The sequence below is a fragment of the Saimiri boliviensis genome, chromosome 14 (genome assembly GCF_048565385.1).
Source record: "Saimiri boliviensis isolate mSaiBol1 chromosome 14, mSaiBol1.pri, whole genome shotgun sequence".
NCBI classification, from domain to species: domain Eukaryota; kingdom Metazoa; phylum Chordata; class Mammalia; order Primates; family Cebidae; genus Saimiri; species Saimiri boliviensis.
The window spans coordinates 94078583-94095057 of NC_133462.1; the positions used below are offsets into that span (position 1 = coordinate 94078583).

General features: G+C 59.9%; 1 protein-coding gene across 1 annotated transcript in view; it reads right to left on the reverse strand.

Moving 5' to 3' along the window:
* The window catches only part of WNT3A (Wnt family member 3A), a 55212-nt gene extending 48677 nt beyond the window's left edge, over positions 1-6535 (reverse strand). Inside the window, exon 1 of the mRNA XM_039464276.2 lies at positions 6313-6535. Within this exon, the coding sequence (XP_039320210.1) occupies positions 6313-6383 (71 nt within the window). The 5' untranslated portion in view covers positions 6384-6535. The remainder of the gene's footprint in view (positions 1-6312) is intronic.
* Between the last annotated feature and the right edge of the window lie 9940 nt (positions 6536-16475).

A 16475-nucleotide genomic window follows, 5' to 3' on the forward strand; every position in this document is an offset into this window, starting at 1 on the left:
CTGCCCGAGGGTGCCCACCTGCCCAGGAGATGCCCAGGCCTCTGGTTTCTCCTCACACCCAGTGGTGGAACTGCAGCTGCCAGGAAGACCACTTGGCAGCTTCAGCACCTTGTGAGCCGGGGCGGGGTTCCCAGGACCTCAGGCTCCAAGGTCCCTCCTGGGTGTCTGTCCCCCTTCCCAGTCCAGGCTGCCCGGCCCTGCCTGGAGCCCTCCCAGCCGGCACCTCCTCCTGCCCGCCGGCCCAGCTGGGATTACTGACACATACTTTGAGCGAGTCCCAGCAGGCGCAGCGGCTCCTGTGCCCGCGGCCACACACTGCCAGTTTCCCTGGGCGGCAGCGGCACGTTTTGCTGGGGAAGGAATGTGGAAGCAGCAACGTGAGAGACACCTCCAGGGTGTCACCCGGGGAAGCCAGGAGGGAGGCCGAGGCAGAGACCATGTGCCCCGCAGTGGCCCCAGGGCCGTAACCCGGCGAGGGGTGGGTTGCGCGACTGCTCAGCATTCAGGTGCACAGCCTGGACCACGGAGCAAGACCCCATCTCAACAAAACATAAAAACATCAGCCAGGCATGGTGGCGTGAGCCTGTGACCTCAGCTACTCACAATGCCAAGTCAGGAGGTGGAGACCAGCCGGGGCCAGACAGTGAAACCCGCACCTACAAAAACACAAAGTCAGCTGGGCGTGGTGGTGCGCACCCGTGGTCCCAGCTACTCGGGAGGCTGAGGTGGGAGGATCGCTTGAGCCGTGAGGGTGGAGGCTGTGGTGAGCCAAGACCACGTCACTGCACTCCAGCCTGGGTGGCAGCGAGAGCCTGTCTGTCTGTGGGCCTTCCCTTCAGTCACAGTGGCTATAGCTCAGCACCTCCCAGGCACCGCTCCGGGCACTGGTGCTCAACCCTAGGGAGGCTTTTCCAGTCCAGAGCCAGAACCAGCCTCCTTGGCACCTGCAGCCTCTGCCCCAGCCCCTGTCCCTTGAGCCACAGAGTCTAATCCTCCTCCTTCCCCAACCAACAGCCTTCAGAGACATGACCAGGTCTTCTGCACAGAAACAGCAGCCAGACAGCCCTTCAACTGCCCTTAAAGGGAATAAGTGAGAAGTCTCATGTTTGGTTAAAAGATCCTGCGAGGGCAGCAGGGAGTGGTCCACAGGGAGAGACCCCCGGCCCCCATCACTCCAGGTGTGGCTTCAGGATGGCTTTCTCAGACTAGAGTCTCAACAGAGGGAGGTCGCTGGTTTGTTTTTAAATTTCCATTATTATAAAAATCCACAGAAATGACTGGAGCACTGTCAAACCGCTACAATGTCAGAAAATCCTTTTTAAATTCCCATTTCTGTTCTGATTTCTTCACCGACAGGTGGCTGAGCGTTCACGGTAAGCCCCACATTGGGAAGCCCCAGTGGGGTCCCTGGATGGAACTGGCTGTCCTGGGAGGGCTGCTGGACACTCCCTCCCCGAGGGCCGGCGACAGGCAGGCACAAGGGACCCGGGAGAAGAAGCGGCCCCCAGCAGTCACCACCCCTAAGACTGGGCTTTATGACTCTATGTGCTCGTCCCCCACAGAGGATTCCAGGAGACCTGTGCCGAGCAAACGCCCTTAGAACAAGCCCCGGGGGGTTGGAGGGGCAGCCAGTGCCTGCGGTGTGAGCCCCAGGCAGGAGGAGCTTTGCGCTCGCTCCGGGAAGGTGCTGTGGGTCCCTGCAGTGGCCACAGACCCGGCGGTCACGCAGAGCCGACGTCTGGTTGCAGACAGTTGACGTCTGGCCACTCCTGGTCATTACCCTCAGGAGGGGTTTCTGTAGGCAGCTCTGAGGGGCAATGCCACCCCCAGGTACCTGAGCCCACAGCTCTAGAAGGGCTGGCCTGGTGGCTCCACTCAGCTCATCTCATGAGTTTTATTTGCTAATAACTGCTGTCCTCAGGGCCACAGGCACAGAGACAGAGAGGCAGAGATGAAAAGAGATAGAGTGACAGAGACAGGCAGGGAGAGATGGACAAAGAGTGACAGAGGCAGAGACAGAAACAGAATGCTAGGGATACAGACGGGCAGACAGAGACAAGGAAGAGAGAGAGATGGACAGGGAGAGACTGAGAGACAAAGGTGTGGAGATATGGAGAGACAGAGACAGGCCAGAGAGAAGCAGAGACAGAGACACAGACAGACGACTGGGAAGGAGGAGGAAGAAGGGGCGAGGCGAGGCCTGGGAAGGAGCGCACATCTCAGGCTAAGGTGGAGCAGAGTGGCTCAGAGAGTGGCACCCATCCCTCCTGTCACAGGGCCCTTCCCGTCTGAGCCCAGGGTACCCTGCACCGTGTCCCTGCCCTGCCCACCTGGCCCCTCTCAGTCCCCGAAACATCCGTGCTGCAGCCCCCGGCCCGCCCGCTGCACACCTCTGTCTGCCCCTCACTCCAGCCGGCTTCCTTCCCTCTCTGCACCCCCTCCTGGCTCCCACCCCCTGAGCTCTCTTCGCCTGCGTTCCAGTCAGGCTGTCTCCCACTGCAGTGAGGCGACCCCGACTGAGGACACCGGCCCGGCACCTGGGGGGGTGCGGACGCCTCTGAGCAGGGCCTCCAGGGGTGCCAGCCCTTCAGCCCGTGGCGGGGTGGGAGCAGGGGCTGCCCTGTGCCCAGGTTCTGGCACCCAGGAGTGTGCAGGGGAGTGGGGGCCCGAAAGGGCGTACGTGCTCTGCCAAGGGCTGCGTGACGGACCCAATAAAAATGGGGGTCACGATGTGTTTTACAAGCTTGAGGCCCAGAGGGACGTGAGGGGACCCTGGCGGGAGCACGAGCCAGGCTGTGGAGTGGGCCAGGGGTGGGGAAAAGGCTGGGCACAGCTCACACCGTGCTTCCCTGGGGCGGCTGGGTGGCCATCTGCGGGCGGCCAGACCTCCGAGCTCAGGAGCCCACCGTGCAGCAGGAGCTGGTGAGGCCTGGCAGAGGGAAGGGCCTGGGAGGGAGAGCGGGCGTGGGTGAGGAACAGAGCTTGCTGTGCTCGGCCAGGAGGTGGCGGCGGCCATGACCAGGCCTGGCAGCAACTCCAGGTGGCTGGGAGGGTGTGGGTCCAGGGGAGGGAGTGTGGCCACCACTGAGAACGGAATCGGGAGGCGGCCGTGGCGGGACTGCCACAGCCCAGTGTGGTGACGGCGCAGGGGGACTTGAAAGATGAACAGCATCCAGTCCCCAGCCCAGAAGCGGGCTTGGACCCTGGGGAGGCGGTGGTGGGAGGCACAGGCGGACCTCCAGGGTCCTGGTAGAGTCTCTGGGGAGACAACAAGATGACATGGGAAGAAGGAGGGAGAGGTGCTGGGAGCACAATGCAGGGCAGTGACGAGGATCATCCGCAGATGGGTTGTGGCTGCTCAGCTGCCCTGACTTCTGTCCACGTGGGCTCTTCTGTGAATTGTGGTTCCCGAGAACTCAGCTTGGAAGGGGCGTGCAGGGAGGTGGGGGCCACTGCATCCCTGCCGTCTGTGGCCTAATGGGACGCAGGTGGTCAGGTGCCCAGGCCTGTCTGGTCCCCTGCCTGGCTCTTCTCTGTCGCTGGACACGCTCAGAAGGAACTCTCCTGGGCGTCTGCACGGCTCTGGGCCATTCACTCAGGCCAGGCCCACCTCTCTGCATTTCAGACCTGCTGGGCCTTGGGACTACTGGCATCTGCTGCGCGGTGTAAGACACCTCTGGGCCACTGGCCCTGGGGGGACAGGTGGCCCTCCACACTCTCGCAGGGCTGCCGGCCTCAGCGACACCTTTGCCTCTCCCTCTGCCGACTTTAAAAGCCTAATTACCCTGATTTGGGCTGTTTCCTGGTTTGTTTCTCCAGGTGAGGAGATTCCCCTTCACTTTCACTTTTGTGTGCCGGGGCGGGTGGAGCCAGGAGAATCGAAGGGGCCAGCCCTGCGTGTTAGGGAGGGGCTGGGGGAGTCGGCAGAGGTGAGGAGTTAGAGGCCCCCAGCCCAGCCGGCTCTGCTGCACTGGGGCTCACCAGCAGTCCACCTGGCAGGGGCGAAGGTCCCCCTCCTCCCCGGTGATGCTTAATCTGGGGTGTGTGAGGAGGCAGGAGGAAGGAGGTGCTGTGCTGGGTACAAGATGCAGAGGAAGACACAGAATCTTCCCGCTATTAAACTGCAGGCCAGCAGCAGCAGGGGTCCAGCGGCAGAGGGGTTCTGCAGGCTGTGCCCTGTGAGTCTTCCCCCCTGGGTTGCCTGGGTGCTACTCACGCGCCCCCCCCTCCCGGGAAGGCATGTCCTTGCTCCCGCCCCAGGGCCTGCCTGGGGGCAGAGAGGGGATCAAGAAGGGGGCAGTCTCGTCCCCAGGGAGCCAGCCTCCCTGAAGAAGATGCTGCCTCTCAGGAAGTAGAGAATCCCCAAGTGTGAGAACCCTACTGAGAACAAAGTGGGGGTGGGGACGGGGGAGGGGTCCTCACCACCCACCCCCACCCCCGTCAGTGTCAGGTGGGGTTCCAGGCCCCTCTTCCCTGTGTGGCCAAAGGGCTGTCCTGGTCTCCTGATGGGAGGGCGGAGAGAGTCCAGGGACTTCACTTCTCTGCTCCTCCTGGCTCCCCTGAAGAATGTCTGACTGTCCCGAGGGTGTCTCAGGGTGCATTCGGGGCGGAACACAGGGGGCCCGGGTGAAAGCGAGGTGTACATAGGTATGAGGTGGGTGGGGACGGAGGCTAGAAACCCTCAGGGCTGACAAGACAAGGATCCTAGGGCGCAGGGTTGACAGGAGGCTGCTGACATTGATGGGAAGGGCGCGGGGGCGAAGGCGCTTCCTTTTGCGCTCAGGAACGCGGCGGCGGGTTCTAATTAGAAGCCTGGTGCGTGAGCAGGCGGCCCTCGGGGCTCTCTCGGGCGGACGCGCTGCCCTGTCCCCTGCGGCCGTCTGGACGCTTGTCAGTATCCCCACGCCCCAAGGCGCGCCCGGAGCCTGGCGCTCAGGTGGGCCGCCGGGCGCCGCAGGTGTTGCACGGGAAACGGGCACGCGGAAGTCGGGGCGCGCGCGCCCTGGAAGGTGGAGGCGGGGGTCCCTGAAGCGCGTTCCCGCGGCCTCTTCCAGGCCCTTCGGCCGCCTAGGGCTGCCCCTTTCCCGCCCGGCTGCTCCTGGCCCGGCGCCCCTACCGCGGGAGCCCCCGCTCCTGAACCATCTCGAAGAGAAAAATTATTATCGGATTAGATGTACCTCAGCTCGCTGGGTCTCCCGCCTTCCCCTCGGCGTAATTATTATAATTCCAGGCTGCCGTCGGAGAAGGATGGGGGGAGTGTGCATGCTTGTGGGGAGGCTTCTCTCCAACTGCGGGTCCTGCAGCGCTGCGCCCCGCGGGCCCCCACTCCTCCCACTTGTGTTCCTCAATCTTGGGCATCTCAGAGCGCCCTTAATTCGGAACTGGGGTGACCCTTGCTTGGTGAGGGCTCTGAGGGATCACAAGCACTTAGGAAAGTGTGGCCCCCGTTCCCCTTTCCACTTGTGTGCGGTGGAGGCTGGAGATCTGGGAGAGAGCTTTGGGGACCCTTCCTTTGATTTATCTGCACTTCCATCGCCTGGCTGGGGAGGGTCTCACGGAACGCGCCTTTCCGGCGTGGAGGGCGCAGCACGGCGCTTTCTGATTGAGGGTCCTGGAGCCCCTCACACCCGGTGCTGCGCGTCCCCTTGCCTCTCTCTACAGCAGTCCCTCCTTGCCAGGCGGACCCAGGCGGAGGGGCCGGCAGAGAGGGGCCTTGGAAACCCCCGCGCCCGGACTGCGGCGGGGAGGCGCGCGGGGCCCAGAGCCGGCCCCCAGTGCGCCCCGCCGCCGGCTCTGCGCCACTCCCCGCCGGGTCCCAGCTTTCTTTACGTAACCACGCGGCTCCGAGCTGTTCAGTCTTGTCTCACCGACTTTGTTTTAAAACGTGTGTGTGTTTGTGTGTAAGATACGGTTTTTGAGGAACGTCTCCAGCGAATTCCCTCTGTCTGGCCCTCTTTCCTCGCCTGTCCCCTGGCCTCGGCGACCGCGCGTGCCGACCTTCTTTCCGCCTCTCCCCAGCCCACTGCTCGCCCCGTCCGACGCCAGGGGCAGCTGGGACCTTCTCCGCAAGCTCCCCCACCCCCGCCCGGGAATCACTGTCTCCGGAAGCCCCGCCACCCACGCGTCCCAGCCTGGCCTGAACAGGTCCAACGTGGCCGTCCAGGAAAACCAACCGCGGGCGGCCGGCACGCGGGGCGGGAGCAGGAGGGCGCGGGCTCGGGCCACCGCGGGGTCCCTGCCCGAGGGGCGGTCTGCTGCGGGCGCGGCGCACGGGGGCAGGGGCCAGGGGCGAACGCGAGGAGCCTCACTCACCACCAGATCGGGTAGCTGCCCAGAACCTGCTTCAGGCTGCAGAGGAGTAAGAAGTATCCGAGCGGGGCCATCGCCGCGCGGGAGGGCGCGGAGGGCCTGGAGTCCGCCCCGAGAGCGTGAGCGCCGGGGCGGGCCGGGCCCTGGGAGCTGGCGCGGCGGCGTCGCTGGGCCCTCCTGCGGCCGCGGGTGCGCGGGTGTGCGCGGGCTCCGAGGGCGGCGCTGCGCCAGGTGGGCCGGCGGCCGGGCTGCGGGCCGAGGCCCGGGGCGGCGCGGGGCGGCGGGGGCGGGGCAGCGCCGCGGGGGGCGCCCGCCAGGGCCCGAGCCCGGGCCCGGGCGGGGCGGGCAGGGGCGGGCGGGGCCCTGGGAGCCCGAGCGGCGGCGGCGGCGGCGGCGGCTTGGGCCCCCTCCCGCGGCTGTGGGTGCGGGTGTGCGCGGGGCGCTGGGGTGCGCCAGATGGCCAGGCGGCCGGCCCGGGGCTGCGCGGTCCGCAGGCGCCCTCCTGGAGTTGCCGAGCCGTGTCCTCGGTTTCCAGCCCCGCGCGCCCCGCGCTCACCGTGGGACACGCAGTCCCCCTCCCGCCCCTGGTCTATGGCGAGCTGCGTCTGTTGGCCTGGAGGTGGCTGGGCTAGGGCTCCCCTTCATCCATCACCCTGCCCGGGCGCAGCGTTTGTCGGGTGCACGTCCTTTGGCCCCGTCCGCCTGCGGCCGGACTCCTTCCCGAGACCAGGCTGCCCGCGCGTGCGGCGGACGGAGAGGGGCCGGGAGGGGTGCAGCCTGCCGTGGGGACAGCCGCCGGGCGGACCTCCGAGGTGCAGCCACGCGCCTCTGAGTCACAGTTGGGGGCGAGTGGGACTGTGTGGCACACGGATTGACCCCTCCATGTTCCTCCCCATCTCTCCACCAGGGAAGCCCCGGGCGCGCTGGGTCCGTGGGGAAGCGCAGCGCTGCCCCGGGTTCTGGGACCACCGACCTCCAGGTGTGCCCGGGTTACGCAGCCTGTTCAGCCAGAGGGATTTCTGATTATTGAGGTCAGCTGGAGGAGTCTGCTGATAGGGAGGGGAAGACCAGAGCGGGAAAGCGACTTGCCCAAGGTCACCAGTGACCAGCCGGCTCTCCAGCTCCCAGTCATTTGCATCTCCCTGTGCAGCCCCGGGAGCCGCCAAGGGAGGTTGTAATTTGCGGAGGGGAAGTGTCCCCAGCCTCCCCCCAGGGCACCTGATAACAGGGGTGGGTACGAGGCGCTCTCCCACCGCGGCTGGTCCTCCCGCAGTCACCCTGTGACCTAATCTCAGCAGGTATCTTGGTTACGGCATAGCAATTGAGGCACGAGGCTCCATCCAGGAGCTTCTGAGAGCTAGGAGCAGCCCCGCACTCGTCAGTGCTGCGTTCTCTGGGGACCTGCCCTGCCCAGCCCGTGGGCCGGGCCTCGAGTGCGGCTGCAGAGTGTGTTGCGGGAGGGAGGTGCGTGGCGAGGCAGGGAGGGCATGGGGCTGCTTCCGTGCAGCTTCTCAGGGCCGGGGTGGCTGAGATGTCTGTCCCCAGCTGTGTCACTGGCTGGGGGAGCGAGGCAGGCCCTTTCCACGGTGTGCCCCACTCACAGCTGGTTCTGCATCTGCAGAGGGAGCCTGTGATCCCGGGGACACCGGCCTGGGGGTCACCTGGTGACTATGTCAGGGGTCCCGTCCTGAATTCAGAATGACAGCCGCTCTCTCTGAAGAAAAGTTCCTTTTGCTCCTCACTGCCTGGGGAATCCAGTTCCCTCTACGCATGCCCAGCCGCCCACCCCCTTCTCCGAGGTTCTGCAGGCCCCTACCCTCCGAGGGAAGGAGGGGAGAGCTCTGGAATGAAGCCGCGGTGGGGGCAGGGAGGGGGAGGGGAGGGAGCGTGTTTGTGCTCCTCTGGACTTTGCCTCGCAGCAAAAATCCCACCCAATTATGGCATTACTGGGGGGAAACCTGGGCGGCGGGTGGGGTGGGTGCCCGAGCCCAGCCTGAGGCACGCAGACTCTTGCCACCCCCACCTCCCCAGCAACGAGGCTCTGGGATTAGAGCCTTGGTGATGGGGAGCCCCCCAGAGGATGCCAGCTCTGCACACACAAAGGAGGGCAGCCGTGCCCACCGGCAGGACGGGCCTCCGTGACCCGGCGACTGAGCACAGCCTGCTCCGTCCTGCCCTCCTGCCCCTTGGCTTGCCAAGCCCCTCCTCCTGGCTGCTTTCTTCTCCCCCGTCAGGCCCCGTCCTCTGCCCGTGCCACCTGGTAGTGGGCACACTGAGAGCCGGCCGCTTCCAGGCTGCAGAAGATGAAGGCAGGAGCTCCAGCCCCCGGCTCTCAGGTGAGGGCTCCTGTTTCTGAAGACTCGGCCTCAGCAGCGTGCCTCGGGGTACTGGGAGCCGGGGCAGGCTGCGTGGAGGAGCGGGTGGGGGCTTCTGGGGCCAGCTCGCTGCACCTGCCTGCACCGGGCGGGGCTCCTTCCCCTGGGAGCCTCCCGGGAGCCTCGGCTCCTGAGCAGCCGAGTCAGTGGGTCTGGGCTGGGTGGGGTGGACAGCAGAGCGGTGAGCAAGGCTGGGACCGCAGCTGGTGGCAGGGGCCTGGGGGGCTGCCCTGAATGTCTTCGAGGCTCGGCTGGTGCTGGGACCGCACCTCTGGTCCCTTGCTTGGGTGCAGCGGAAGGTGAGGGGCCTCCTGGAAGCGCCCTCTGCTGGTCCCTGACCAGCCCGCGAGGTCCGAGTCCCAGCTGAGCACTGCCCTGGGACTGGGAGGGCGGTGGTGCCGGCGTCAGACCATCGGGCAAGCTCCTGGGGGCATGCCGGGTGGGTGCTGAAAGGTGACCGAGACTCGGCCCTGTCTCCACAGACCTCCCTGTTGGCCGGGACACAGACCCGCGTTCCGACAGGCGGGACGGGGAGGTGGGTGAGACCTTACAAGCCGGCATCAGAAAGGGCCGTGGTCCCGAGAGGGGGGCGGTGTGAGAAGGCCTGGCAGCTGGGCAGGTCTGGAGCTGAGCCCCGAGCCGCCAGCCACGTGTTTGATGAAGCAGAACTCCCCATGTGTGGATGGTGCTGGCGGGAACGTTTCTGGCCCACTGTAGGGCCCAGGGAGGTGCTCCTTCCAGAACAGGCCTCCTGGGGAGAGAGGTGCTGCCCACCTCAGGAGCTCTGGAAGACCCCTGCTTGGGTGGGGTGAGCCAGGTGGGAAGGCGTCTGTGCTGGGCAGGTTGCTGTGTGAGGTAGTGAGTTCCCTGTCTACAGCGGCTGTGAACCCCTGTTATGGGCGGAGCAAGGCAGGATTTCAGACACTAACTGGTTCTCTTTTGCTTCCTTCATTTTCCTCCTTTGAGCAAAAAGAAGTTGGGGTAAAGCAGGGAAGGGGTGTGGGCAGAAAGAGAGTTCAGGGTTCTGGGGGCTTTCTGGCTGAGGGACCCCAGAAGGAACTGCAGCCGGACGGGGTAGCGGTCTAGGGTCGGAAGGTGGAGTGCCCTCCACTCACCCTCGGCTCCACTGGAAGTTGGTCCCTTCTAGAAGCTTCCCTGACCCTTCTTGTGGGGGTCACTCTTTAAATACCTCTTCCACAAGGAGTGGGTTCTTCAGGTCAAAACTCTCACTTGGCCAGGTGTGGTGGTGCACACCTGTAGCCCCAGCACTTTGGGAGGCTGAGATGGGGGAGTTGAAGGCTGCTATGATTGCGTCACTCACTCTAGCCTGGGTGACAGAGTGACACCCTGGCTAAATAAAACAAAACAAACCAAGACAACAACTTAGAGTCATTTTCCCCCAGCTCCTCAGGCTAAAAGAAATACCTAAGGGCTTTGTTTATTAAGTAATTAGGTCCAACAACTGAATGATTAGTAGCTATTTGAACATTTTAACAGTAGTTAAAATAAATGAATTATATTTTTATTTCATCTTCACGTAACTGCAGTTACTCGCTTCGTATTCCAGGTGATGTGATGCAGGCAGCTGACCTGTGAACAGCACAGGTGTGCGCGGTGTGGGTCACTCACACGGGGACTTCTCCTGCCTCCGCCACCTGCCACCACGAGACCGAGCCCGCCTTGTCTTCCTCCACAGCCCCTCCACAGAGCACCTCCGTGAGGACCCACTGGCGCCTCATGAACTGTGAATCTGGTTTCTTTTCTGGGTTTTTTGAGCAGGAGTTTCCTTTCTCCAGCTGAGTGTGTGGAAGGAACACCGTGGACAGCACACGTGGCATGAACACCGTGGACAGCACACATGGCATGAACACCGTGGACAGCACACGTGGCATGAACACCGTGGACAGCACACGTGGCATGAACACCGCGGACAGCACACGTGGCATGAACACCGCGGACAGCACACGTGGCATGAACACCGTGGACAGCACATGTGGCATGCATCCTATGTCCTGACGGTGCATGGACTCGGCAAGGCTTCTGGTCACCAGGAAGCTGTTAGTAGTTTCATTTTCGGGGAGACAAAAGTTATACTCAAGTTTTGGATTTTGCAGGGGATTGGTACCCTAACCCCCATGTTGTTCAAGACTCAACTGTACTTTCTTTAAAAATTTATATTGTTTTTGGTAGGGACGAGGGTCTCACGATGGTGCCCAGGCTGGTGGTCTTGAACCCCTGGGCTCCAGTCACCCTCCACCTTGGCCTCCCCAAGAGCTAGGATTACAGGCATGATATTCTCCAACACCCTGGGAATTTGCTGTGGTATCCCAGGGTACCTTAGCACACAGTTTGGGAAGTGCAGCTGGAAAGACAGCAGCCAGGGCTGGGCCTGAGACTCGCAGGCCAGCAGAACAGAGACAAGGGAATGGCCTGGCCACCCGCTTCCCAGCGCTGCTGTGGCGAGGCGGGCTCTCTGGGACCCGTCTGCCTCCCGCCTCCTGTCTATGGTCGTCCTGTCTTTCTGTTGGTCTCTGTGTGTCTCTGTCCCAGCCGCTGAGCCCCGCTGTGCAGCTGTGAGCTGCTCTTCCTGTCGGCAGCCCTTCCCTACGCTCCCCATTTCTGTCCCTCCGCCCCGTCTCTGCCTTTGTTGGCGGTGCTCAGCTGAGGCACCGTGGGAATTGCCTTCTCCACGTTAACTTCGCCACAAGAGCCCTCATGGACATTCCTGATGCGGGTATGTCCTGGCGGGGCTTGGCAGGTGCGGCTGTGAGCTCAGGGCTGTCCGTCTTCCTGCGGGTCACCTGTCCCCTGTGGGAGGCTGTGTGTGGGGTCTGTGTATCTGCGGCTCTGGGTTCCTGCTGTGCGTTTATCTGGACGGGGCTCCCCATGGCCCCTGCCCAGGGCAGGTCCAGCCTGCAGGGGTTGTTGCTCTGCCCCCAGGCTGTGCACACTAGTTTCGGGGGGGCTTCCCGGTCTGCCCCTCACAGCGGCACACCCCTGCACTGCTCGTCTCCTTGAGCACCTCCCAGCAGCCCAATCTAATTACCTGTCTGCTTCTTACCATTGGCCACATCTATCTTTCTGAGCCTGCCATTATATTTATACTTTACAAGCCTCTTCTCTCCAGCCCAGATCTCTTATCAAATTTCCACTTTCCCTCAGCTCTCTGGAAGGTTCTTTTTTGTTTATTTCTTTGAGACAGGGTCTCACTCTATCACCTAGGCTGGAGTGCAGTGGTGCAATCATAGCTCACTGCGGTTTCTAACCCCTGGGCTCAAGCGATCCTCCCGCCTTGGCCTCCCAAAGTATGGGGTTACAGGGGTGAGCCCCTGCTTCCAGCCTCCGAAAGGTCCTTATGGTAAACGTGGGTTGTTGGATGAGAGGATTTCTTAAAGGACCCTGGAGCCGAGCAGCGACAGTGACTACCATGCCCACTGTACCCAGTGCTGCACCAAGCATCGTCTGGTCAGAAGGAAGTGAGTTTCACCATGTTCCGGGAGTGGAAAGGCTCAAGGAGGCCGAGTGAGGAGGAACAGCTTCCCCGGGCCTCCCGGAGGCAGCACAGCAGGGCCGGGCTCTCGCTGAGGCTTAGGGAGGCCGAGTGGGGAGGAACAGCTTCCCCGGGCCTCCCGGAGGCAGCACAGCAGGGCTGGGCTCTCGCTGAGGCTCACCGTGGGTAGAGCGTGTGTGTCTCTCCAAGACTGGAAGACCGACTGCAAGACTCCAGCTCAGAAGGCCATCCCTTCCTTGCTCCCGGGCGGAAGATCGTGCCAGGATGGGGGACGTGCTTGGTAGTCCTTGTGGGCGATGAAGGGTGGATGGATGCGAGCCGGTCCTCAAGGGCTTGTCTCTGAGCTGTCCTGCGGGAGGAGGCCCAGCAGCCAGGCTCCCTGAAGTGCATATGTAGGGGCTTGGGGCATCTCTTTGAGAAAAAATTCTGTCTGTTTCAAGACGTCACTCTCTTCCCAGGTGTCACCCCTTCAACTACCCCCCTGAGAGTTCCATTCTGACCCTTCACCAGATCCCACCTGCTGAAAGCCACTGCAGCCTTAAGTCAGCCCCTCCTTGGACAGAAAGATCGGTCTCAAGTGGAAGGGGCGATGGGCCCTCAGGCCAGACCCTGGTCTCCAGGGTCCCAGCCTCCCTGGACCCTTCTGCAGGCTCACACCGCTTTTCTTCTAGGAATGTCTGTCGACTCAGAGCCCTTCACACGCTGCGCCATGGATGCCACCTTTGAGAAGGGTGACCCACAATGGTTGCGTGAACATCCCTTACCAAACCATGCCATGCGTGTTCTCACAGGCAGCTCCTGGAATCCATGGAAGTCAGCTCTGGGATCCAGCAAGCATGTCTTTCTCAGTTGACACCCCGAGCCATCCCCCTCCCTTAGGGCATGATGTAGGAGACACGTAGCAATCTCATTCCCCTTGCAGGTGGCGTGGGGATGTGTGGGGAATCGTGGACCTCCTCATGGGGAAGAGACGAGGGAATCTGAATCGTGGAAGTAGGGCCGTCAGCCTCTCCCTTTAGCCATGGGGTAAATCCTGGCTGATCCCATGAAATGGCTGTGAAATGCTGGAATTGCCCAAACACACAATCACAGGACAGAGAAACTGAGTCAGTAGAACTCAAAAAATCATAAGAACTTGGAACCTTATGATTCTCCAAACACAGACCCATAGATGGAGAGTCTTAGAACCATAAGAAAATCAAATTTGGTGATTAAAGAAAAGTCACAGTGGGCCAGATAGGTAGCTCACACCTGTAATTCTAGTGCTTTGGGAGGCAGAGGCCAACGGATCTCCTGAACCCAGGAGTTTGAGACCAGCCTGGGCAACATAGTGAGACACCATCTCTGTAAAAAATTAGCTGAGTACGGTGGCATGCACCTGCAGTCCCAGCATCTCAGGAGGCTGAGGTGGGAGGATAGGTTGAGATCACAAGTTTGAGGCTGCGGTGAGCCATGACTGTGCCACCGAACTCCAGCCTGGGTGACTGATTGAGACCATGTCTAAAAAAAAAAAAAAAAAAAAAAAATCACAGTATCATGGAGTTCTGGAACCCTACAGATTAATTGCCCAGAATGCTGGCTCCCAGGCCGACCTCGCGTTCCTGTGGAATGAGGGCATTAGACTCCCCAGACCTTCCTGTGGGAAGAGTTGACCGTTGTGGCCACGGCGGCTCTTCCAGGCAGTCGGTGGCTGCCTGCTGGAGGCCGGCTTCTGGGCCAATACTGCCACCAAGTGGAGATGCGGAGGAGGACAGCCCTGGAGGGGTGCCCGGGTGCCATCTTCCCCTGGAGGCAGGGCCCCTTCTGGGCAAGGTCGTGGGTGGCAGGAGCGGCGCCTCCTCCCCAGCCCCTGGCTGCCCTGCAGGCCGAGTGGGATTTTACATCACGGGTATGACCTATTTCTTGGGGACGGTGGTGACCACAACCCCTGCTTGCTACGCATGTACCGAAGCCTGCATGACCCAGCGGATCCGAGACCACAAGAGATGCGATGGCACCAGCTTTGAAGCATAAGCAGAGCCGAGGCTCCAAGGCCAAGAGCAAGAATCGCAGGGCAGCTGTTCACACGCGGGCCTGGGCCTGGCGGCTTGACGGTCACGCGCCTCCTGTCCGCCCCATCACCCAGGCTCACGGGCCCTGGATCCCTCATCACTGGAAACACGCTCCTCCACTCTGCTTCACCCCCAGCTTCACCTTTAGTGCCTCACCTCGGCCTTGAAGATCCTGAGCTCCAGGGATGTGGCGGGAGTTTTAGAACCTGATACACGGGCTCTGTGCAGGTGGTTTATGTGGGGACAGGGTTGTAGGGCACAGGAGAGTGGGGGAACAGGTGAAGAGAGAAAGCCCACCATCTTCCCTAGGTCGAAGAGGCTGGGCCATCGTGACTGTAAATCCTGTAAGTTTCATCTCTGGGCCTGCTGTTCCCCGGCCAGGCAAGGTGAGGTGAAGTGAGGTGTGCTCCTGTGAGTGCACAAAGCAGGGCCAGGGTGCCAGGTGGGCCAAGATGCCAGGGTTTCCTCTGTCCACTGCCTTCCACTGTCACCATTCTTTGGGTCCAAGGAGACATGATGGTTTTTTTCCTCTGAGGCCATCAAACCCTTTGTGGGCTTCCTCCCTAGCAGCTGCCTCCTGCTCACCCTTTCTCCCTGTCAGCGGCACCCTACTCTCCCATTCCATAAGGGGAATCGAGGCCAGCAGCTTCTGTTCACAACCTGTAGTCTCTGCAGAAAGTCTCTGTCTCTCCCTCCACAGAGGCGAAATTTCCCAGCTGGTTGTCCTCCAGCCCGGCAGGTCCGGAAGCTTAGGCAGACCATTCGCTCCTGTTCTCTCCAGGCTCTGACAGCGGCTCAGCAGCCACCTCCAGCCTCTCCTAACTCTTCCTCCTGCCGTCTCCACCTGCAGCTTCCTCTTAGTCCGGAAGCTGTTCGGCTGTTTCAGGTGGTATTACTTCTTTCCATGTTCGTTTCCATGTTTTGTTGCTAGTGCTGACTTTTAGTACATTGATGTTTCCTGCAACTGTCCTAAGCTCACCGATTAGTTCCCGTGATTCTTTTTTGTAGATTTGTTAGCGTTTTCCATATAAACAATTGTGTTACCTGTGAATACAGACAGATTACCTCTTCCTTTAAATTCTAGATGACTTTCATTTCTTTTTCTTGCCTTATTGCACTGGCTAGAAACTCCAGGACACTGTCAAATAAAAGTGGTGACAGTGGATGTGCTTGTTTTGTTCTTGGTGTTTAAAGAAACCTGCAGTGTTTTATTTATTTAAGTGTGATGTGAGCTGAGATTTTTCATAGATACCATTTATCAGGTTTAGGAAGTTCCCAGCTAGTTCTAATCTGCTGAGAGTTTTTATATAAACATTGGAATTTATTGAATGATTTTTCTGTGTCTATTGAGGCAAATATATGTTTTTATTTAGCCAACTAATATAGCAAATTACATTAATTGATATTCAAATATTAAACCAACCTTGCATTTCTGGGATAAATCCCACTCGGTCATGGTGTATCCTCTTCTTTATATGTTGTTGGACTGGATATGCTAAAACTTTGTTAAGAATTTTTGCATCTATGTTCCTAAGAAGTACTGATCTAGAATTCTTTTTTCTTATAGCATCTTTATCTGATTTGGGCATTAGGGTAATTCTGGCCTCATGGAATACTCATGATTATTTCCAACTCTTTTTTTTCTTTCTTTTCTTTTTTATGATCACATGAAAATAGAAGAGTATTTCCAACTCTTTAATTTTCTGAAAGAGTTTGTGGAAATTGTTATTATTTATTGCTTAAATGTTTGGTAGAATTCACCAATGGAGACATCTGGCCTTTAAGTTTTCTTTGTAGGAAGGCTTGTAGCTACAAATTCAGTTCTTTAAATAGCTATAGGACTATTTTGGTTATTAATTTCTTGTGTGAGCTCTGGTAGTATCAACTACCAATTTGAATTTATTGGCATATAGATGTTAATATTCTTTTTTTTTTAGATAGACTCTATAGAGGTGTCATCTTTCTAATTATTGATATAAGTCATTGTCCTTTCTCTTTTTCTTGGGTTGTCTGGATAGAGACAGAAAACTCACGGTTTGCGCCTACCCGTGGTCTTCTCTTCCTGAAGTCCTGGCCTATGAATTTTGGAGGTGCTCAGCCTCCACAAATGCATAAGGCACTTCCTTGTGATAACTCTGTCTTGCCTTCAGGGGCTCCAGTTACATTTATGTTGGGCTGCTTGAAGTTTTCTCACAGCTCACTGATTCTCTTTTCATGTTTGCAGTCTTT